Source organism: Protopterus annectens, chromosome 12.part0 (genome assembly GCF_019279795.1).
Source record: "Protopterus annectens isolate FY-2018-M chromosome 12.part0, PAN1.0, whole genome shotgun sequence".
Classification (NCBI taxonomy): Eukaryota; Metazoa; Chordata; order Ceratodontiformes; family Protopteridae; genus Protopterus; species Protopterus annectens.
The window spans coordinates 187,793,644-187,818,801 of NC_056746.1; the positions used below are offsets into that span (position 1 = coordinate 187,793,644).

A 25,158-nucleotide genomic window follows, 5' to 3' on the forward strand; every position below is an offset into this window, starting at 1 on the left:
GAAACTGGCTCAGCAGAGGAAGAAATCTCTCTCTAGCTTAAACAAGCAAATTGGAGATCTTGTCAAGTCCTCCAAATCTAATTGCAAAGCAAAAATAGCCTCCTTAGCTAAGGATAATCACAAGGCATTCTTTAACTACATCTGAAATCTATAAGAGAATACCCAGCTATGCACTGAACTGGTTGTGGAAGACACCACCCATACTCATCTGGAGGTAATAGCAAACCTGCTAGCTAACAAATTTGGAGTAAACCTAACCCCCCTGTTCCCTCCAGTCATTTCCTAAAGTATACCTGCCACCATTCCTCAGCCTTTTATCTCAGCACTTTCCAAGACCAAATAATGCAGCATCAATGAGACCAGACAACATCCCAGGTTGCTTTTTAAACAACTTAAAACATGACTTAGCAGACCCACTTGGATCTCTGTTGAACCACAGCCTGCAAACTGGCTGTGTTGCAGTGGAATGGAGGACAGCAACAGTAATCCCTGTGCACAAAGGGAGACCATCAACTGACCCTGGGAATTATCGGCCCATATGCCTCATCTGCAAGGCCATAGAAAGAATCATTATGGACCTTATTAACAAGGTCATAGGTAATCTCCAAACTCTGGACTCAACCCTGTTCGGATTCTTTAAAATAAGATCATGCCTATTGAACAAGGTTGACTTCTTTGAGAAAATCACCAAGACCCTGGATGAGGGAAAGATGGTGCGTCCTGCTTGTCTTGACCTAGCCACGATATTTCACACAATCCTCCACTCAAGTATTATAGAGAAACTCTCCCAATTGGCAATTAACCCCTACATTACCAGATGGGTAACCAACTGGCTCAACAACAACTTCCAGTTCACGTAAAACAGAGCCTCTCCCCGACCCTCTTCAAAAGCAACCTAGATCAGTGGATGGGTGACTGTAAATTCACTCTTGGCATTGCACTCATGTCCCTCCTGAACAGAGGAAGTCATTATTAACTACCGTAGACCCTTACTTCTGCAAACTTCACTCATCTAACCATTGACAATTGGGGCAACTCAGGATAAATATGGCTAGGCTTGTAAGGACTCTATGGCCATTAGCCTTGTAACTTTCTATAAATCTATGAACCAACCTGGAGTTGTATTTTTTGCTAATGTAGATCAAGACACTTTCACCTTTTATCTATTTCTGTGCCATTGTTGGTGTAAATGTGTCGTAGGCACTGTAGCCTTGCAGTGCCGGAGTACTTTCCGTGGCTTTAAAACAAGTCTGTGCAATAGCACAGATGTCTACATTTTCCAGATTGAGGAGAGCTTGTAGGGTGTGTACTTTCTTGTTTAGACTCCTAGCTTTGTTTTTTTTTTTTTGATATTTTCGTAAATTTGTAATGTTGGCATTGCCTAAGAAAGGCTCTAAGTGTGTAGATAACGTTTTAGCCAGTGTCTGAAAACCAAAGTGGGACAAGTGCAGACCTTCCTTGGCAAAGCAACGTGGTCTGTTAACCATGTCCCCCCATACTGATTGATATTGTATCCCCCTGGAGTGATACCAGAAATTAAGTCAAACATTAAAATTGATCATTTTCTCTTCATACTGTGGCATCATCCTTTGTGAAGGTGGAATGCTGGTCAGTGTAAGGCATGTACCTGTCTGTAACACATGTTCAGAAAGATCCATAATGCCTCTTTTCATATCAGGTCACACTGCTGTCTGCCTTGTTCACCCTAGTTTTCTGAAACCCTGGCTATGCATTGTTAGTATAGTCTTCACTGCTAAGCTAGTTAACCAATTTTTGTTGTTCCACCATTGAATGCCTTAATATTATCCGCTGTCACTACCAGCTTCCCTGTTTGATGGTAGTTCTGTGACAGCCCCTCCAACCTTGACCCCTCTGGAATTGGCTTTTCAGGCCCTAGGGACTGTGTTACTGGGATTTCAAACACCAGTGACACTTCTGTCAGACATCAGCACTTACAGCACAGTGTCTTTTGGCCCATTTCACAATCTTTGCCGAGATCTCTGGTACAAGCCACAGTTTTTCTGCCTTAGAGAATTATGTATATTTGTGTCTAGAGTTCTGTGTTTTTAACTTTTTGACTAAGTGAAATAAGATGTGCTGTGAATTATGACATCTGCTACAGTATGAAAGTATTGTAATGGAAGGTTGTCAGCTGTTAGTAAGATAGTTTTAATTTTTTAGGAGCTTTATAGAATTTGTAGGAGTAGGTGTGTGACAGCGAGAGAAAGCAATTGTATCTGTTTGGGTTGTTTTATTTTGATGGAAAAGTAGAGAATTACTGAGATATTTGAGAGTTTTAGTATGTGTCCTAAAGTGGTATACTGTACTGTGTGTGCTTTCATAAATTACTGAGGGATTTGAGAGTTTTAGTATGTGTCCTAAACTGGTATACTGTACTGTGAGTGCTTTCATGAATTACTGAGATATTTGAGAGTTTTAGTATGTGTCCTAAACTGGTATACTGTACTGTGAGTGCTTTCATGAATTACTGAGGGATTTGAGAGTTTTAGTATGTGTCCTAAACTGGTATACTGTACTGTGAGTGCTTTCATGAATTACTGAGGGATTTGAGAGTTTTAGTATGTGTCCTAAACTGGTATACTGTACTGTGAGTGCTTTCATGAATTACTGAGGGATTTGAGAGTTTTAGTATGTGTCCTAAACTGGTATACTGTACTGTGTGTACTTTCATGAATTACTGAGGGATTTGAGAGTTTTAGTATGTGTCCTAAACTAGTATACTGTACTGTGAGTGCTTTCATGAATTACTGAGGGATTTGAGAGTTTTAGTATGTGTCCTAAACTGGTATACTGCACTGTGTGTGCTTTCATGAATTACTGAGGGATTTGAGAGTTTTAGTATGTGTCCTAAACTGGTATACTGTACTGTGTGTGCTTTCATGAATTACTGAGGGATTTGAGAGTTTTAGTATGTGTCCTAAACTGGTATACTGTACTGTGTGTACTTTCATGAATTACTGAGGGATTTGAGAGTTTTAGTATGTGTCCTAAACTGGTATACTGTACTGTGAGTACTTTCATGAATTACTGAGGGATTTCAGAGTTTTAGTATGTGTCCTAAACTGGTATACTGTACTGTGTGTACTTTCATGAATTAATGTGGGATTTGAGAGTTTTAGTATGTGTCCTAAACTGGTATACTGTACTGTGAGTGCTTTCATGAATTACTGAGGGATTTGAGAGTTTTAGTATGTGTCCTAAACTGGTATACTGTACTGTGAGTGCTTTCATGAATTACTGAGGGATTTGAGAGTTTTAGTATGTGTCCTAAACTGGTATACTGCACTGTGTGTGCTTTCATGAATTACTGAGGGATTTGAGAGTTTTAGTATGTGTCCTAAACTGGTATACTGTACTGTGTGTGCTTTCATGAATTACTGCGGGATTTGAGAGTTGTAGTATGTGTCCTAAACTGGTATACTGTACTGTGTGTGCTTTCATGAATTACTGAGGGATTTGAGAATTTTAGTATGTGTCCTAAACTGGTATACTGTACTGTGTGTGCTTTCATGAATTACTGAGGGATTTGAGAGTTTTAGTATGTGTCCTAAACTGGTATACTGTACTGTGTGTGCTTTCATGAATTACTGAGGGATTTGAGAGTTTTAGTATGTGTCCTAAACTGGTATACTGTACTGTGTGTACTTTCATGAATTACAGAGGGATTTGAGAGTTTTAGTATGTGTCCTAAACTGGTATACTGTACTGTGAGTGCTTTCATGAATTACTGAGATATTTGAGAGTTTTAGTATGTGTCCTAAACTGGTATACTGCACTGTGTGTGCTTTCATGAATTACTGAGGGATTTGAGAGTTTTAGTATGTGTCCTAAACTGGTATACTGTACTGTGTGTGCTTTCATGAATTACTGAGGGATTTGAGAGTGTTAGTATGTGTCCTAAACTGGTATACTGTACTGTGTGTACTTTCATGAATTACTGAGGGATTTGAGAGTTTTAGTATGTGTCCTAAACTGGTATACTGTACTGTGTGTGCTTTCATGAATTACTGAGGGATTTGAGAGTTTTAGTATGTGTCCTAAACTGGTATACTGTACTGTGTGTACTTTCATGAATTACAGAGGGATTTGAGAGTTTTAGTATGTGTCCTAAACTGGTATACTGTACTGTGAGTGCTTTCATGAATTACTGAGGGATTTGAGAGTTTTAGTATGTGCCCTAAACTGGTATACTGTACTGTGAGTGCTTTCATGAATTACTGAGGGATTTGAGAGTTTTAGTATGTGTCCTAAACTGGTATACTGTGCTGTGTGTGCTTTCATTTGGGAAAGAGCAAGGTTGGGAGTTGCTGCCAAAATTCATGACATTGATAGAAGACTAAGGTTGTTGGGTCATTTTAAATATGTTAGTGTGTTAGTCTTTTTTACTGTTGCATCCTTAGCTTAGTTATTGTGGATGCATGCTTGGTTGTTTTGAATGCTGTTTTGATACATTTGTTCCTAATCTTTACATCTCTTTTGCAGTATATGTTTTATTTTTGTGGTGAGATACAGTTTAGGAATGAATTTGTGTATGTTTTATCATGGTGGGGCTATGGAGTCTAGTACAGTAAAAATATTTTGTTACAATGAACCATTGCTTCATTTAGCTGCACCATTTTAATGGTTCCAAATTATAGTGGTTTAGATAGATGGAAACGTTTTTTTGCTAAAATGTGGTGTGTTCCTGATTAGGCGGTATTGTATAATGTGATAGACATTGCCGGAGATAACTCACATACATAATCATGCATCAGAAACTGAAATAACTAGAAATTATTGTTCAAAAATAGATAATCCAATTATTATTAAAGAATTTAATATGAACTATTGAAATGAAGTTTCTGTAACAGTATGTCATATTGCTAGGAGAATCTGCTTGTCTAAAAATCTTGGAGAAATGTAAACAGCAAAGAAAATTGATGTAGGACATATATCACTTCCATGTGGAGCAAAAAAATGTATTAAAAGTTGTGGAAAATAAAAACTGAATGCGTAATATTTATAGAAGATATAGAATAAGGACCACAAAGACAGTTTTTAATAAAATTAGCAAAAAATTAAAAAATGCTATTAAGAGGGTTAAAAACTGAATAGCAATATTAATAAATACTTTAAATATGTAAATAATGCAAAACGAAAAATGTTTGTGTTTGGTCCTCTAATAACAGAAGATAAAATCGTATGTGGTACTGGGGATGTAGCAAATATGTTAAGTATATATTTTTCAGAGTTGGTCTCTCCCACAGTTAATACTTTTAAGAATATAATTAAGCATTAACCCACACCTGGGTGTGGGTAATGCTGGATTTACCCACGGTTGGTGTGGTTTGGTCACAAGTGCGAGTTTAACATAGCGAGACAGCTTTAAAAAAAGCAACGGAGAAAGGAAGATCTCCTTTGCTTTTTTTAAAGCTGTCTCTCTATGTTAAACTCGTTTAACATAGCAAGACAGCTTTAAAAAAAGCTACGGAGAAAGGAAGATCTCCAATGCTTTTTTTTAAAGATATCTCGCTATGTTAAACTCATTTACCATAGCGAGATTACAGCAACAGAGCTCTTCTGTTCTCCGTTGCTGCCTAACACAAAAAAAGTAAAGACTTATACTAATGGAAAAAGTCCAGGTGACCGGACCTTTTTCCATTAGTATAAGTCTGATTTACAACGGGCACGCTGACCAATCAGCGTGCATGTTTTGGAATATTAATGGGAGGTCATTGTATAATAAGTAATAAAAAGAACTAACTAGACTTGTCCAGAAATTGCTGAAGTGATGGTTAAATAGTCTGTAAAGAAAATAAAATGTTAAGTAGTACTATAGAACCCGATTGTATCCCTGGAAATGTTATTGGGAATTCCATGAGTTTCCTGGTTAGACTTCTTTTGGTGCTGTTTAACACTATACTGATGCATGGAATTGTACCATGCTTCTGGAAGCTAGCTAGTAATAAAGGAGAAAGATAAGATGGTGGTTATTAACTATTATACCATGACCCCCCCAAAACGTGCACGCTGCTTGGCCAGCGTGCCCGTTGTAAATCGAGTTATACTAATGGAAAAAGGTCCGGTCACCCGGACTTTTTTCCATTAGTATAACTCGTTTTTTTAAAACACTGTCACGCTATGTTAAATGGGTTTAACATAGCAAGACAGCTTTAAAATAAGCAACGGAGCAAGACAGCTTTAAAATAAGCAACGGAGATCTCCGTTGCTTATTTTAAAGCTGTCTCGCTATGTTAAACCCATTTAACATAGCGAGACAGTGTTTTAAAAAAAAGCAACGGAGAAAGCAAGATCTCCGTTGCTTTTGTTTAGTGTCTCGCTATGTTAAATGAGTTTAACATAGCGAGACAGTTTTAAAATAAGCAACGGAGATGTCCGTTGCTTATTTTAAAACTGTCTCGCTATGTTAAACTCATTTAACATAGCGAGACACTAAAAAAACACGGAGATCTTGCTTTCTCCGTTGCTTTTACAGCTCTGATGTACTGCGCAGGCGCGCAGTACATCAGAACTGCCGCGGATGCCAGACATCTGCGGAAGGGCAGTAAACAGGCATTATACTGTGCCATTATTTAAGAAAAGTAATAGTTTATTTTCTTAAATAATGTCATGGTATAATAGCAATAACCCACTTCTGGGTGTGGGTAATGCTAAATTTACCCACGGTTGGCTTTGTTTGGTTGCTCGGGGTTTGCCCTCGGGACCAAACCACGCCAAACGTGGGTAAATTTAGCATTACCCACACCCAAGGGTGGGTTATTGCTATAGTCACTACAGTCCAATTAACTTCACATCTTCATTTAGGAAGTGTTTTGAAAGATAGCTTCTGTCATTATTTGAGAGTGACAAGAATATAGCAATAACCCACGCCTGGGTGTGGGTAATGCTAAATTTACCCACGGTTGGCGTGGTTTGGTCCCGAGGGCGAAGCCCGAGGAACCAAACAAAGCCAACCGTGGGTAAATTTAGCATTACCCACACCCAGAAGTGGGTTATTGCTATTATACCATGACATTATTTAAGAAAAGAAACTATTACTTTTCTTAAATAATGGCATAGTATAATGCCTGTTTGCTGCCCTTCCGCAGATGTCTGGCATCCGCGGCAGTTCTGATGTACTGCGCGCCTGCGCAGTACATCAGAGCTGTGGGCAAAAGCAACGGAGAAAGCAAGATCTCCATTGCTTTTTTTTAGTGTTTCGCTATGTTAAATGAGTTTAACATAGCGAGACAGTTTTAAAATAAGCAACGGAGATGTCCGTTGCTTATTTTAAAACTGTCTCGCTATGTTAAACTCATTTAACATAGTGAAACACTAAAAAAAAGCAACTCGCTATGTTAAACCCATTTAACATAGCGAGACAGTGTTTTAAAAAACCGAGTTATACTAATGGAAAAAAGTCCGGGTGACCGGACCTTTTTCCATTAGTATAACTCGATTTACAACGGGCACACTGGCCAATCAGCGTGCACGTTTTGGGGGGGTCATGGTATAATATTTGTTTGAACACAGATATTCAATAATGTGGTTTTACTATGATGCTGTCAATGTTTACTAGTCAGGGGGATTTTTATAAGCCTGTCAATAAAGGTGTGGCTATGGGAATTAGAGTAAATATAGATGTGGCTTGTTGATATAGGGGTACAATTCCTGCTTTAGGTTTGATAAGTCCTGGATGTATATCCTGAACAAACTCAGTGCTGAGGAGTTGAGATTGACATAATGATTAAGGTGTTTACCTCACAGACACAAGGCATAGGGTTTGATTTTCACCTTTGATCACTGTCTGGTTATTAGCTCTGCATGTAATAGTCTGCAAACTGATTGCTTAGTATTTTCTAATGAACCTATAAACAAAAGCTATTGGCAGTGTATCCCGTTATATTATTATAAAATGTATGGTAAAACTAAATATAAATTTGTATATTACTGAATGGGTGTATTGCTGGCTTGCTGGTTATATGGAAGGTATTAATTAAATTACTGGGACATTTTTCAGTTTGGACTTCTCTTATATCTGGGGTACCCAAAGAGTTGTTTTTGGGTCCAGTTTTGGATAATTTTATTTTTTTTTCAAAATTACCAACCTGTAGCAAATATTAGCTATCAAAATGCACTGATGATATCTAAATTGAGGCTTTTACATCAACCAAGGAAGACTCTAGTGCACTCAGTGTCTTTCTAACAGCTCTGTCTAATTGTTTTCTAAAAAAAAAAAACAGTCTAATAATGTGTTATAATGTTTTTTGGCGTAGTTATACCAGATTTTTCTGTCACTGATGGTGGACATAATGTGAACACATTAAGTGCTTATAAGGACCTTGGTGCTGTGATTTTTTTCTGAAATATGAATTTCTAAGAGAATACAATTAAAATTAAAACTTAGGCATTGAAGACTGTAAGCTTGATTCACAAGAAGAGAACACCAAAATTTCATATTGTTTTAACAAAACTATGTACAATATATGCTAGACTGATTATCAAGCACCTTTCTATAGTTAGTGATTATTCTAAAGGTAATTTATTGTCCTTGGAAAGTATACAAAGAAAGTTTACAAGAAAATATGTACTGTTCAGAATGCTTGAATGTTTAGGCCTTATATTTATCAGTTACAGATTCATGAGGGATAGGCCCTGCTTAGTTTACAGGGCTTTATGTGTTGAAGAAACAAGATTATACCATGACCCCCCATTAATATTCCAAAACGTGCACGCTGATTGGCCAGCGTGCACATTGTAAATCGACTTATACTAATGGAAAAAGGTCCGGTCGCCCGGACTTTTTCCATTAGTATAAGTCTTTTTTTAAAACACTGTCTTGCTATGTTAAAAGAGTTTAACATAGCGACACAGGTTTAAAAAAAGCAACGGAGATCTCCGTTGCTTTTTTAAAGCTGTCTCGCTATGTTAAACTCCTTTAACATAGCGACACAGTGTGTAAAAAGCAACGGAGATCTTGCTTTCTCCGTTGCTTTTAAACCTGTCGCTTTGTTAAATGGGTTTAACATAGCGAGACAGCTTTAAAATAAGCAACGAAGATCTCCGTTGCTTATTTTAAAGCTGTCTTGCTACGTTAAACCCATTTAACATAGCGAGACAGGTTTAAAAAAAAAAGCAATGGAGAAAGCAAGATCTCCGTTGCTTTTTACTGTTTCGCTATGTTAAATGGGTTTAACATAGTGAGACAACTTTAAAATAAGCAACGGACATCTCCGTTGCTTATTTTAAAGCTGTCTCGCTATGTTAAACCCATTTAACATAGCGAAACAGTAAAAAGCAATGGAGATCTTGCTTTCTCCGTTGCTTTTGGCCACAGCTCTGATGTACTGCGTAGGCATGCGCAGTACATCAGAACTGCCGTGGATACCAGACAGCTGCGGAAGGGCAGCAAAGAGGCATTATACAATGCCATTATTTAAGAAAAGTAATTGTTTCTTTTCTTAAATAATGTCATAGTATAATAGCAATAACCCACTTCTGGGTGTGGGTAATTTACCCACGGTTGTCTTTGTTTGGTCCCTCGGGCTTCGCCCTCGGGACCAAACCATGCCAACCGTGGGTAAATCCCGCATTACCCACACCCAGGTGTGGGTTATTGCTATAATATTATTAAGCATAAAACACACATGGATTTAGTGATATCTCCTACAGGATAGACAAATGCAACAAACAACGTTTGCAACATAGTCTGTCATAAAAATGTATAATAAGTTACCATTGTCTGTTAGATTTAGTGCATCCATAGACATTGGTAAGTGTTCCAGATGCTTGGGTAGGTTCTTCAGTTAATTCACTTAATTTGGAGTTTGTGTTTTAATATAGCCGATCAGGGCCTAAATACAGTATACATAAACCACAAAACTATGTACTAATCTATGAACCTATGAATCTATGAACCTGTGTTCTAGGGAACTAAGGCTGTAAACATTAGAACTACTTAGCGCACCAAGCTTTTCTAGGCTGAATACCCCTTCCCTCTATCCCTAGAAACACAGTGCTTGCTCCCTGCTCCAGATTTTTGTCAGTATGATTTACTTCATTATCTGTGTTCCAAACATCCCCAAGTTGTACTTTTTAAAGCAAGTTCATAAAAATATTTCTTAGATTCAACTTCCTTTTGGATTTTGACTAGTTTATTTTTGTCTTTTTTTCTTCCTTGTTGTGTTTTGGGAATCGTTTTACTTGTAGCCTTTTTGTATGTGTTTTGGGTGTTCTGGGTCTGTCCCACCTTATTGGGAGTATCTTTCTAGAATTTTCTTCCTCTTGCTTTAGGTGGATTCCTCTTTGCTGCATTTATGGAAAGAGATTTCAACAAATGTCCATTTGGGCAAAAAATTCCCTTGCTAGACTGTCACACTGGGTGACTGTCTTTGCTTTGGGAGAGGGCCACTGTGGGGACTGCTGTGAAATTTTCAACTTTTTACCCATGCCACTGCTCACCATTCATGAGAGGGTTAAATACATTTTAAACTAACAATTTCTGCTTAATCTTGACCTTGCCTTCAGCCCATATCAAGGGATTTCAGTGTTTGGCACCATCATTATGTTCTCTCTAAAGTCGATAGGAAATGAAAGTTTTCAGCTTTGGTTGTCACTGTTACTGGCATAGAAAGCACAAGAAACATTTACAGTGACTTCCAGTGATGACACCCTGAAGACTGCTTGCTGTTCTCCTTCCATGTGCAGGAAAACATCAGAAGTGAAATTAAACATTCCTCTTCTAGCCTTTTGATCAGTAAAAGATTTCTTGGCAGATTTAGAACAATAGCGTGTATGCCTCCAAAAATAAAAACTTCAAGGGGTGCCTGGTAACTGAGTATTCTGAAGCATCTGCTGCTTGTGAAACAGGAGCAGGAGACTTGATCTGGTTGATTTCTTTGCTCATGAACACTATGAAAGTTATAAAATATAGTCATGTGAATTGTGAGATGTGTTTGGTACTATGGAGAGTTGAGAAGAGAGACACTATCCTCAGCAAGGCAATGTTTTGAGTTAGCTTAGCGGAGTTGGGGGGTGGTAGGGGGTCTGATAGCCTGAGATGGGTCAAGTGAGAATGGCAGTTTGTGCAATGGGTAACAATCACTTATCTTAACAGATGCTTCAAGTGAGATTTAGTGATGATTTCAGGAACCCAGGTACCCTTGTAGTTTCACCATAATAGTTGGGGTGGAAGTATGATGTAATATAATCAAGGGTACGAATGTGTAGGCTGACGCAGGTGGTGCAATAAGATGAAACATTAAAGCAGAACTTGAAATGCCAGGCCTGACGAGAGGATGCAGAGGAGCCTCTCTCCTTATTAATAAGTTATGGCCTTGAGTCATTCTGGGGAGGAGTGGGTTAGGTCACTGGAGCTAAATAAATTAGCTCAGGACATATACTGCATCCAGAGAAGAATCAGTTCTTGCTTAAATAATGAAGGTAGTGTGCTCAGGGTTGCATGAAAGCATTCAGTTCCTCAGTGGGTTGAGGACTTTTAAGTGACTACTTTGACATCTACATGGAGCTTTTGTTCATAAGGTTTCTTCCCCCCTAAAAGGAGGTTATCAAAATGTGATGTCACTATTGCGATTGTGTTACATTTTCTGAGGGATGTGGGAAGGGATTTGTTTTCATTTGCAGTGACCATGAACATGTGGTAACTGATTGATTGGTAGTCATTGTGAGTTTCTTCCTGCAGCTTACCAGGATGTGTGTAGTTTGGGAAGTTCATTAGGTGGAGAAAAAGACACTTGAGAGAAAATATTACATCTATATAAGGTAAATGCAGGACTATTCCTGCTATTCACCTGTTCAAAAGAAGAGAGTTGGAATACAGGCAATTAATTGCGCTCTGATGGAATGTTTATGGTCTGATGGAAAAACAAGAGAACAAGAGTACTGACTTATTTATATCAAATAAGGCAAATATTTTATTGTTCCAGGAGACCTACCAGAAGTGGAGGATTCTTAAAAGCCTATTCAATGCATAGCTCTCTCTCTCTCTCTCTCTATATATATATATATATATATATATATATATATATATATTTTTTTTTGCAACCATGATTACCACTGATAAAAATCGAAATGTCTTGCTAACCTTCAGGCCTGGCTGAAAGCCTATTAAAATAGCTGTCTAGTAATCAAATCTGTACCCGTTAGTTTCTCAGCTATTCCATTTATGTCTTGATTCAAGCTGTTTAGTTCTTGGCACTCCCAAAAAGTATGTTGGCCGTCCCCAGGTACCTGCTCCCTGCATCTCCAGCACTCTTATCACCTAATTTGAGATTCTGTAATCTTAGGTGCTAGTGATTGTAAGTAGAGATCAGAAAAATAATGGGGTCAACAGACATCCTTGTCTTGCCCCCCTGTCTGACTCAAAACTGTCACATAGCTATCTTGATGCCTTAACTCTAGAGTCCCTGTAAAACTCTTCCGGAATCTAAACCTGTACAAGACCTGAAATAGGTATCCCCATCACACCCTGTCAAAGGTATTTTCCACAGCTAGACAGATTAACAATAAGGGGGTATTTCTTGTCATTGAAGGAGAGGTAAATGGTCAGACAGAGTCATCAACAAGCTGGAAGACGATTGTTCCACAAAAAATGTAGATTGAGCAGAAAATGTCAGAACTGTCAACTGATAAAAGTTATGGAAGGGTAGTTGTTTAAAAGCAATTGACAAATTGTATGGCACTTTAGATTTACAGTAATTATTTGAAGGAATGTGGGTAATATATGGATAATAAATTCCGATAGGAAAATGATGAGTAAGCAGTAGAGGTAGAAATAAATGAAGGAAGGTATGTATATATATATATATATATATATATATATATATATATATATATATATATATATATATATATATATATATATTAGGCTAACAGATGCCAGGGCCTTTATAAGCCTAGCTATGTAACCCAACCTTAATTACATCTCCTGGTAATGTGTGAAACATGGGGATGAATTTGTGATTTCCCATCTAATGGTCAAGGTTACATTTGAATAGGGTTAGTGACTGACTCAGCTTCACATGGATGAGGATCCTATTTCAGAGCTTAGGGATCCTTTGAATCACATATCTGTCTTGCTAGTGTGTTCTGTTTATGTTGCAAGCAAAGTTCATATCCCTGGATCTAGTGTTTCTGGTGCTGCTTGTTTTGCAGATGTGCAAAAGCTGTATCAGGGCTGGATCTAGGAAAGCTTTTTATGCCAAGCACAAATTGCTTCTCAACAACCTTGAGTACAGAGACATGGCTCTAAGGTGATCTGTGTAACATAATGTGCTATTACCCTGGGTCCTCTTGGTGAGGAACCTTTGTGGGCATTCAGCTGTTGTACATGCTTAGTCAGGTACAGGCCAAAGAGGGCATTGTACTCAATGATGTGCCTAATAAGGGATGAGTAGAGTGGTACTATAACTTCCTTGGACCTGGATATTATACTCTTACTTATAAGCTGGGCAACATAGAATGATTTCCTTACTACTTTGGCTACATGTTGGTCAAAGGCCAGATTACTGTCTACATATGTTCCCAGATCTCTAACTACTGGGTCAACACGTAGGGGTATCTTATAAATGGAGTATTTTGGCTGGGTAGACTTTTCCCAAAAGGCTCTGTAATGCACTTCTTTGCAGTGAGTTTTAATCCATGGCTTTGGCACCAGTCATATTAGTGTCTAGAGCAAATTTATGATGGCTCTCAATTTGCAGTTGTCTGCTAACTTGGTAAGCCAGAGGCTGTTGACATTAGCTTTGACCTCCGAGAAGTAAATGCCAAAAGGGAGTGGGCCCAGCATGTAGCTTTGTGGTAATCCAGTGGTAACCTGCTTGTTGGTGAAGGTGGTCTCACCATTCCTGCACTTTTGGGTCCTATCTGTGAGCCAGCTGGCAATCAAGTGAGTTCAGTGAGTTTGTCCTCAATACATGAGTGGTATATTATGTTGAATGCCTTAGCCAGGTCTATGTAGAAGGTATGCACTGTTTTCCCTTCACCCATAGCCTTGGGTTACCTTCTCAAAGAATTCTGCCAGCTTAAGTTGCCATGACCTTCCTTTGACAAAACCAAACTGGGATGGGTCCAGTGTGTATAAGATGCCTTTGTTGATCATTTCCATGAACATTTGTTCCATGGCTTTGTGTGTTAAACTAGTCAGACTAATGGTTCTCTAGTTTCCGGGGATGGTTGATGGTCCACACTTGTGAAGGGGGATAAGGCCATTGCTGTCCTCCATTCACAAGGTACATAACCTTTTTTGAAGCTGCAGTTGAAAAGTGACTAAAGTGGTCTTGACAGGTCGTGTTTCAGGCTATTTAGGCAGTAACCTAGAATATTGTCGGGCCCCATTGAGGCTGGGTTTTTAAACTTGGTGAGTGCTGCTGTGACCTGCTCCTTGCTGATAGTTGTGGGGGGGGGGAGGGTTATGCTGGTAGTGATTTCTGAAAGGTCGGAGTGGCTAATAAAGTTTGAGCTGAATTTGTTTGCCATCAGATTCGCTATGTCACTCTGCTCAGTGGAGGTGGTACATTTTACTGTCAGTTCAGCATACTATTGTGTGTTACCTTTGAGGTTTTGGACATAGCTATAGAAGCCCTTGTGTTTGTCTTTAGCCTGAGAGGCTATCTTGACTACGTAATTGGCCTTGTTGGATTTAATAAGTCCACTTAGTTTCTTGTTTAGTTTTTATTGGTGAGCTCTTGTCATTGAGAGTTGATCTTTCTGACTTTGGCCATACACCCTGTTAAGATTAAGATTCCACCAGTGTGGTCTGTTTTGGGCTTACTTCTGTTAGTTACAACAGCCTCTATACAGCTATTTACATGTTTGTTCAGTATTTCTGTGAATAATTCTGCATAGGTGGTTGTGAACTCTGGGTTGGGCAGGGCAGTTAAAAGGATGCAGTTTGCTTTAGAATGGTTTGTAACTGCAACAGGTTTGCATGAGTTTTCCAAGTTGATTTTTATTTCAGATGATGCAGCTTTGTGATCTGACCTCACCAGTGAGGACTTGACAATTTGTGTGTGTGTGTGTGTGTGTGTGTGTGTGAAGGGGGGGGGTGCAGTGCTCTCCCACATTGGTGAGAGCAAGGTCCAGTATGTTTGAACCTCTGGCTGAAGTGCACACTAACTGATCAAGGGCATTTGTGTTAATAAAGTCCAAGAAACATTGTGCTTGCAAGTTTGTGGCAGTGTATGTTTCCCAATGTATAGAGGGATAGTTAAAGCATCCCACAAATAGAATGTTTGGTTGGATAGAGAGTGCCTCCAGTAGGTCTAGGTAAGTGTTGTGGGATTCTGCGTCTATAACATATTATCGTACGATGTAAATAGCGAACGCTATTTCATTGTACCGATAATATCGAAACAACAAAATATCGAACAAACGGAACAGAAATTTTTTTCCCAGGGAAAAAATACGCTGCTCCGTAAAAAAAAAAATACTTAAACACAAATTTAAGTGGGGGGCTGTGCCCCCCTCACCGCCCTACTTAATTATACCAACACCGAGATCACACCATAATGGAGGAAATGGCAAAATCTCGAAGACGGCCCACCGAATTTTTCCCTGGGAAAAAATTTGATGGTCTGTGACTTCTCTATTTTGCCATTTCGACAGTATTGGATCGACTAAGTAGCTTTCGCTATTTAGTCCATTCGATAGTGTCATATAGACCCAGGGTTCTTGACACATAGATGGTGGCCTATAGCTTGCTAAAACATGGTAAGAGACTCTATCTAAGGTGATTTGCATGTAGATGAACTCTAGGGTATTCTGTTTAACCACCCTTGAGGTTTAATTGTTGCTAATGTAGATTGAGACACCTCCACCTATCATTTGTGTCTGTGTAGCTGATGGTCTAAATGTGTGGAAGGTACTGTAGCCTTGCACTACTGGAATACTTTCTGTGGCTTTAAACTGTGTCTCGGAATCAGCACAGATGACTCTATTCTCCAGAGTGAGGAGAGCTTGTAGGGTGTGGAGTTTCTTGTTAAAGTTTCTAGCATCGAGCAGTAACAGCTTTAGGTTCCTTTGGGTTTTGTTTGCTACATCAGTAGGTTTATCACTTTGGCATTCCCTAAAAAAGGCTCAAAGGGGGTGATAACATTTTAGCCAAAATCTAGAAGCCTAAGGGGAACAGGTACAAGCTATTTTTGGCAAAGCAATGTGGTTTGTTTGTTTGTGTCTTTTGGCTTTTCCCGGGTAGGGGTCGTCACAGCGGAACTCCGGTCTGCTAATTATTGGTAGTAGAGTTTTACGTGCTGGCTTGCCGGGCCTACCGCACAACCTTAAACGATGGAATATCCTCCCAGGATAACAGGTACTGAATCCACCTGGACTGACACCAGAAACTAAGCCAGTTGTTAAAGTCAGTCATTATTTGTTCATATTGTGGCATCATCTTTGGTGAAGTTAGAAAGCTGCTCAATGCAAGGCATATATCAGTCTGAGGCACACATTCAGAGAGGTCCGTAATGTCTCTCTTCATATAATCCAGAGAGGTGTGTCTCTGGTCATTTATGCCCACATGGATTTTGATTGACCATGGTGCAGTGACTTGATTGTGTGTGTTAACTTGGTGGATCCTGGCTACAGATAAGTAACTGTCTGTAATCCTTGTCCAGTCTGGTAAGTGGGGCATATGTGTCTCATACAGTGGAGTCCCCTATGACACAAGTCTTGGGTAAATTGTTTGCGTGCTTTATGAGCTTTGTTTTTGGTGGTCCATTGGGTGTAGGCTTATGTGCAGTGTTTGTTGCTTTTGTTGTATGCTTTAGAGATTGATGAGGATCGGTGTTATTGTTTGCAGACTTAGGAGGTCTTTCAGATTTGGGGAGACTGCTTTTTAGTGCCTCAGTATTCTTCTTCTTTTTTCGGCTTTTCCCGGTTAGGAGTCTCCACAGTGGATCACCTGTCCAGTCATGATTGGCAGTGGAATTTTACGGTGTCGAGTTGCAAACCTGGCGCCCAACCTTCCACAGAAGGCACACACACACATGCACACACTCACACCTAGGGCCAATTTAGAGTGTCCAATCCACCTACAGCATGTCTTTGGGATGTAGGAGGAAACCGGAGAACCCGGAGGAAACCCACGCAACCACAGGGAGGACATGCAGACTCTGCACAGAAGGCACCCCAGCCGAGGATCAAACCGGAGAACCTCTTGCTGTGAGGCAGCAACACTAAAAGCTGCACCACTGCAGCCGCCCTTTTAGTGCCTCAGCATAAGATGATCTATGTGTGTGGACATTGCATGGTGGATGTAATGTATGTGTTCTTGACAACCTTGTTTGTATGCAAAATTTTTGCTTCCAAGGAAGCTGTGCATGTAGATCTCTCACATGCTGTGTTAGTTTCTTTAAGGTTTAAAAGGTTGTTGGTGAACATGAGACAATTTCTACATTGTCTCAGGATGTCCATATCAGACATTTGGAAATTGCATATCCATGCTGTCCAGGCCTGTATTAGAGTGGGCTACTAGGGTTTGAGGACTGGATTTTACAGATGTCTTCTAGAGCAGTTTCTAGGGTTAGGGATTAGAGTTGAATAGTGCAGGGATATGGTATTAGATAGTGCTGGGATGTGGTATTAGTGCCATCTGACACTCAAGCTAGCTTCTTTGACTTGACTTTGTGCAATGCATCACTAAACTGCAAGTCCTAGTGCTAGTTTTATAGGTTAACTTCTGTGTTTTTCAACTCAGCTAGACCTAGCTACCACCTACTGCCACTAGATGGAATACCCCAGTCTTCATAATCGAAAAGCACAAAAAAGATTGCTTGAGAGTCTATGCTACCACAAAACAACTTTAACATATTAGCTAGACAAAGTGATTTCAAGTCAGTCAGTCTAATAGCAAGATAGTTTGAGCAAATACAATAATGCTAGTCTTCAATACAGATAAATGCACAAATAAACCAAGAAATCAGTGGTTGATCAAGAGAATAGCTTCTGGAAGTGCAGTTTTTAAATACAAATACTTAACTTGTGCCTGGATGGTATGTGATGCAAGAAAATCACTTCAGAGGCTCAGGCAACACCAAGAGTTGCTGAGCTTTATGGGAATCAGCCAAGAGCCCCTCAGACATGCCAATTTTATACAGGCACTTAAAACAAGGGAAACTGTGTATAATCCCTTTAGCAGGGTCAAAATGGCAGGAATACAGCAGTTAAGTACCAACAAAAATGCAAAGTATTGACTTACACAATAACACTGCCAGTAAAGCTTCTGAAAAGTGCAGTTCTTAGCAATCAACAAACAGTACAATATCAGGGGTTCTTGAAAAAGATTTAAAGTGCAAAACTCAGCAGATAAGGCAATAAAAAGAAGTGCAAAACACTTTACAGTGTAATGCTACCATGCTGCCTAGCACTGCCGGCCAGCTCAAGCACAGGAGAACCTAATATGCGTTGAAGTGCGCCCTTGTGCATCTTTCAGCAGGAAGGCTGATGGTATATTTTTGTGGACAGTAGTGAACTGTGGAAGCTTCCAGTGGCATACTAAACATAGTGGGCACAGTGCTTTTACACGTTTGTGTACTGTGGTTATGAATCTCAAGGGAAGTATTTGGTGAGTGTAAGAGACTGTACAGTGGGTAGTATTCTAAGGAAATATTGCATGTAAAATTAACTGATTGCTGATAGATAGTAATGTAGAAAGGATGTCCAAAGAACTACATTGGTAAATGAAGAAGTGGACATAGTTTTCTGCAAGCTAAAATTGTTTTTATGGGTTCTGAGGTGCACAAGAAAGGAAATACGACTGAAGATTAAATTCCAGGTGAAAAATGCAATTTCCCATTTTTTGTTAAATGTAAATGTAGTGATATGTATTTATGAGAAATTAGATAAGTATGAAATTTAAAAATTGAAAAATGAGAATAATTGTCTTAACAAAAAATGTTGTTGTAAAGCATAAGAATGAAATGATATGATTTAATGAGGTACAATAATTGTTTGTCTAGGTCTGACTGGGACTTTATCTGTTTTGTAACATGTGCTTGTATTTCTCTTATTTGTTACAGCAGTAATAAAAATGTTTATTACGGAAAAAAAAGATTCTTGTATTGCATATTGAAATTTCTTAAGACCTCTAATCCTGGTGTTTTAATGTTGGTATATGTTGGTAATGTTGGGCTGTGGATTCCTTATAAAAAGAAATTTATCTTAAAGGGTAGTGCATATCAAGTGCGCTTTCACTAAATAATTCTGGTTATTGCTCATTTGGTTCATCTATCTAAATGTGGTCTCACTGAGGTATCATAGGCTAAAATTAGACTTCATATTGGTATTTTAGGTATTCACAAATCAGAAATTAGAGATCTTGGTTTCATAAACTGTATTTGGATGTTTGAATTTGAGGAACAGACATCTCCAGATGCTTGAATGTAGCATAGAGTAAACAAGGTATTGTTTTACTTGTAGAATATTTGAGGATTGGCACTACTTGTCTCCCAGTGTAAGAAAGGTACCTACATTTCAATCCATTAAACATTATCAAGATAAGTTCATAATATGCACAAAATATCAGTTGGTTTTATACGGCAGTCCATATAACCTTTATTAGCTTTTCACCTGCTCAACAGCAAGCTAGTTCTTAGGTTAGAGAGATAAAAGGCCTACCACTACCCTAACTGTAAAATGTCCAATAACTCCATGTCTCACAAAAAATTCACTGAGAGAGAAATCATGTCATGACAAGAAACTTTATTTTCTGGAATAGCTTTGCTAGCTACAGAAATTATTCAGAATGTGAATGTAGCATGGTAGACTACAAAGACTAACTTAAGTACATGAAACAAAACTCTTTGGATTGAAGGAGTTTAGTAAACTTAACTTACTAAACTTGTTCAGACTTTGTCCTGTTGCAGGATTTGAAACTTTCTGCATGGTTTTGGATTTTGCAGTACAAAAACAGAATTAAGGCCACAGGATGAGTAGTTGTGAAGGATGTGAAATCTATGAGAAGAAATGATAAGGGATAAAGAGACAAGCAGTTTCAGTCTTTCATTTAGGGATGGGTTTTCATAGCAACAGATGATGGAAATGCTTGTTGTGCTGTGCTGTTAACAGTATTCATGGAGCCCAGGAAGTCAAACATAGTAATAAAAAACATACTGAAGATTAATGTTAGGTAGTTCTTTTCCCAAACTGTAGTAAATATTTGAAGGCCTGTCAATGGACATAGCACAACACAAGTCTCAAAAAGATTGTGGAGCTGTGTAATCTTTTACCTCCCCACTAGTCTCAAGTGGGACTGAGACTGATGACTGTTCTGCCTGCAGCCACGTTAGCTGTTCATTCAGTGGTAGCAGGAGACAGGAATCCCTCCCTAGGTGAGGTAAAAGGAGGGAGTTATCTTATTTACTGAGAGGTGAGAGTTGGGTGGTAGGGAGTGGGCCAGCTTGTTTGTCCTGTAGAGCAGCATATCCTTTCCCCTGGCAAAGTACCCCCTCCCATGTGGCGGCTCTTCTAAGCTGCACTGTAGATATCCTTTGAGTGGAAGTGTGAATTCCCCATGGTTTATTGTGTAACTTGCACATGTCCCACATGTCAGCACGGGCTTGCTAGGCTCAAGCTCCACTGGTGAGCACCTACTGCTCCCATTAGGTGTTTTCTGTGCTGCGAGTCAGAGCTTTCTCCTCCCCTCGAGGATGGGTGAGTCATTGATGACTGTTTACGTCCATCCTCTCATCCAGGTCTTGTAGGAAAACTACAGCTAGTTGAACTTAGGCTGACTGCAGTGTAGTTGGGGCTTTATCACTGCGTGCCATGAAGCTCGCACAATATGGAGCTTTGTCTTCTTAAATGTAGAAGTGTAGAGTGCCCTGAACAAAACACAGATAAATTCTGTTTTGTCCTGTCCAGTCTCCCTATAACCATTTTGCCTGCCATCCTTCAATGACCCATTTATTTCTCCTGCTTCCTGGTTAGGTATACTGAGCACAAGAGGAGTCAGGATAGTGGGATGTCATCGTGTTAAGAGTCATTTACTTATTTTGCTCTTATCCTCTCCCATTGTTGGCCAGGAGATGTGGTGCAGTACCTGCAACACTAAACTCCCACATGGGTGCTCTCCTTCATGCTGCACTCACTTTGCCCGACTAAAGAGTGATGTGTTTGTGGCAGGTTTGTGTCAGTTGCACATTCCCGTTGGACATATGCCTTTGATTTGACAAGTACCAACTTCTCTATCTCAGATGTATTAGCCTGTGTCAGCCACTTTCTTCCATCTTTCCCTGACTAGCTTATACATTACCTGGACTGCTAATTGATCTGTGGCTGTCTAGGCTGTAGTTAGGCATTCATCCATGTATGCCATGGAACTGGCAGCCTCTTGACAGTGTATATGAGCAGCATGCGAACTGCTGCTTACTTTTAAAAATAGAAGATGGATTGAATAGCCATTCTGATATTTAATTATATGCTACAGTGCATTTCTTTTTCATTGAAAGGCTAATGACTACTTTTTTTCTTTTTTTCTTCTAATGTATAGCTATGCTTATTCCAAACCAGTAATAATCCGAGGAATTGCAGACAACTCAGTAAGTACATTAATGAAAACTAAAGGTGACTACAGATTCAGTATACTTTGCATAAATAAGTAAATCTTTTATAAACTAGCAACATGATCCCTTTCTTGGTTTTATATTTTTATGGGTTTTTATTGTCTTGTAGAATTCTTAAGGTTTTGTCATTCAGACTACAAGAAACTAAAAAAAAAAAAAAAAAAAAACACAAACAGTTAAGGTGAAGTAAATGCTAGAAGAGGAGTTACAAGAAGATTGCTGTTAGCTTTGGGCACTGGTTCAGTACAGCATTTTCCCAGTGATGTGTTACACAGCATGGTCACCTGCTGCTGAGCTGTAACATTGACCTTTTATCATTGTGTTGAGCATGCCATACAGTAACTCAACATTTGAAATTAAACTGTTTTATTTTTTTGCGAAAAACAACCATACACTGCATTCTGAGTTACATTGTTCAATATTTGTAGACATGTCTTTTCATTCAGACTTGTTAAAAATGCATTAATCACTGTGGTTGTACCTTGCAGTCCGTAGCCATATGTTCATGTAGGTAATTTGCATAGACAGTGCAGTTCTGACTACAGAGCAGTGTGTCACACACTCTAATACAATTCTGTTTTGTAACATAGCAACAGCTTTCCATAGTAGATGGCTGCTTTGTTTAGCAAATCATTGAAAACTGCATAAACCTGGTGCTTTTAGTAAATGACACTTTCTCTTTAAGGTTAGAAATGCAGGACATTCTGCATTAGTTCTTGGTCTAGTATTTTAATCTTCAAGATCTTAGTGATAAAACATATATTAGCTTACAAATATGTTATCAATAGCCCAAGTAAACATTCAAATAACCTAAAGATCTGGGAACAAATGTTTAACATTATATTAACTTAAGCTAGTGAAATCAGGAAATCCCATTATTATTTTATTTTAGACTATAAAATATAACTTTTAGAAGCACCTTAATAATTGCATGGGAGTATATTTAGACGGGAACTTTGTGGATATGTTATTCAAATGGTGAAAGCATTTATGTAAATATTGCATATATTTTATGTCAATGTTGTTAGAAAGTGTGTAGAAATTATTTTTATGTTATTTTTATTTCTTTGTTTAAGTGTGTATGAAGAAGTTAAAAATAATAAAGATTTATTATTGAGAAAAAAAAAAAAAAAAAGAAATGCAGGACATGTAAAGAAATTCCACTTAACCCATTCAGACCTAGTTTACATGGTCTGAAATCTTAAACCTATATGTGCCAATATCCTTTCTGGCTATTGCCACCCCTTCTGTCTTTGTGGTGCTCCTTAGTCCTGGGACTTAAGTTATCCATACAGGGATACGTGGTTTTAATTGTTAGCAAATCGCTGCCTTTTCTGTCCAGTTTCTTTGGCCTAGAGTTCGTATACAATCAACCCTTCCCAGTCATATGCAGTTCATAGAGCCAGCGCCATTTGATAACCAGCAGGTTACCTAGGGAGCAGCAAGTTAGCGCCTGCCAATAGTGTTGAGTGCCTGAGTGCAGTGATCTCCCTCTGCTGCTACTGTGTTGCTCAGCATACACTGCACATGAACCAGTTTGAGAAGCAGTACCCTTGTTTGAGGGGCCATCATAATGAGGTAGGCTTGAGCAATGCTAAGCTGTCCTTTCTTGAGGGGCGGGAACATAGTTCTTCATCATAGGAACATCCCCTGTATCAGAACAGGAATCCATCTTGGGTCTGCAAGTACACAGCTGGGCTGTATGACAGTGACATGCTGAGACAATAGATTTAGTGACGTGGAAATACAAGAGTGGGACAGTACTGTATGCATTGCACATTCTATGTGCTGTCCGTTCTGGGAAAATTTAGGTTGTAGAAAAATAAATCAGACATGTCCATAGGTGATGGCCAGTCGGAACCCAGCTCTTGTCCCTCCATTCTGGATCTGAGATCAGATTATTGATGTGTATTCCTCATGTAAAGAAAAGCTGCCTCATGGGATGATGCTGGATGCTACTTTGATGTGGGATGTGGGAAAGTAATGAATCATTGGTGTGTTGGGAATGTTTTCAGGTGGTTGACAGGTTGTGCATCCAATTCTGTCTGACAACCCAAAGAGTTTTATTCCCTTGATGGTTGGGAGAATAGGTCACAATGTTTTACTTGTTATGTTTTTTAGGATAATGTAATAATTCCCCAAGATTCGTCCACTGAACATGTTTGTTAAAGGTGGGTGGTTCAGACTTATGTTTGGTGGAGTTTGATTATGTTGATTACATTAAGTTTTTGGATATTATTTCAGATGTGTTGTTCAACTAACTGCACTTTGCATCCTGGCTTTACAAGGCTGTTAAAAGTTTGCCTTGCATTACTAGGTCTTTATTTTCCAAACTGTTAGCACCTGTTTGAAGACTGACATTTCCACCCTTATTAAAATATATTTTGGTTATCCTAGTTCTGATGAAACCAACTTTGGATATGATATTGTTGGAGAACTATCTTCCTATCACAAACCTTCCTTTTATTTTAAAGGTTATCAAGAACATGGTTTTCATGCAGCTGTATTCATATCTGATGTCATATGACTTTAGATCTTGGCACAGTATGGAGGCAACCCTGATTTAGAGTGGTTAAGATCCTCCTGATGATTAAAGTGAATCTATTCAGTTCTTGTCCTACTTGGTCTCTCAGTAACCTTTGATACTGTGGATCATGGGATTCTAATCAGGCTGTGAAAGTGCAGTGTGAGTTAGCTCCTACTGCCCTTGTGGTAGTTAGCCTCTTACCCCTTGGGTTATACTCAAGCACATGATTTCTGGTTTAAATTCATCAGACTGCTACTCACTAGATTGTCATGTATGTCAGGGCTGTAGTCTAACTTATTTGTAAAAGGCATCCATCTATATCTCTGTTTTTCTGCAGAGAGTGTGCTGGATTTCTCAGCTCTAGAAGACTGCATAGATTCAGTCTTTGGCTAACTTGTAATCATTGAAAGCTCAGCCCAGCCATGGCTGAAGTAATATTGGTATATGCCATCATCTGTATATTATACGTTTCTCTATTCTCACTGTTGATCACCTGTAGAGGGAATTGGCTGGAATTTTTCTCCTGTGGTTGTGATCTGGGCATTGTTCTTTTTTTAACTGGGCATTTTTTCTTGATGATAGATTAGCACTGAAGAACTAGGTGTTAGTCATCCTCAAGACATCTTATTTTACCTGAAGGATACAGCCAAGATCAGGTGCTATATACGAAAATCAGATCTAGGGATGGGGAATTAATGTACTAGCCTTGTCCCAACTTGGTTATGGCAATACTGTCTACCTTGGACTTTCAGGTAGTGATGTGGCCTGCTTGCACTGTGTACAGGATCCACAGCAAGACTCCTGACTGGCACTTCTACAATGTGTCACATTATGCCTGTGTTTCTGGATTTGTACCAATGTTCAGTTGCAACCAGATCTGTATTTAAGATCCTTGTCCTCACCTTCCCAGCCCTGCATGATCTGGGTCCTACTTATCTGAAATAGCTGCTGATGACTCATGTCCATGTTAGAGCTAAAGTCATCAGGTGAAAGGCTACTAGCTGATGTCCTTCTATTCTCAAGTTGCAGTATTCATCTCAGTAGGGAGGTTGC

General features: G+C 39.0%; 1 protein-coding gene across 6 annotated transcripts in view; it reads left to right on the forward strand.

Moving 5' to 3' along the window:
- The window catches only part of JMJD8 (jumonji domain containing 8), a 446,128-nt gene that overhangs the window by 86,885 nt on the left and 334,085 nt on the right, over positions 1 to 25,158 (forward strand). For all 6 annotated transcript variants that reach the window (XM_044089222.1, XM_044089224.1, XM_044089223.1 and 3 more), the window contains one exon: positions 21,506 to 21,554. In XM_044089222.1, coding sequence (XP_043945157.1) covers positions 21,506 to 21,554 — 49 coding nt within the window. The remainder of the gene's footprint in view (positions 1 to 21,505; positions 21,555 to 25,158) is intronic.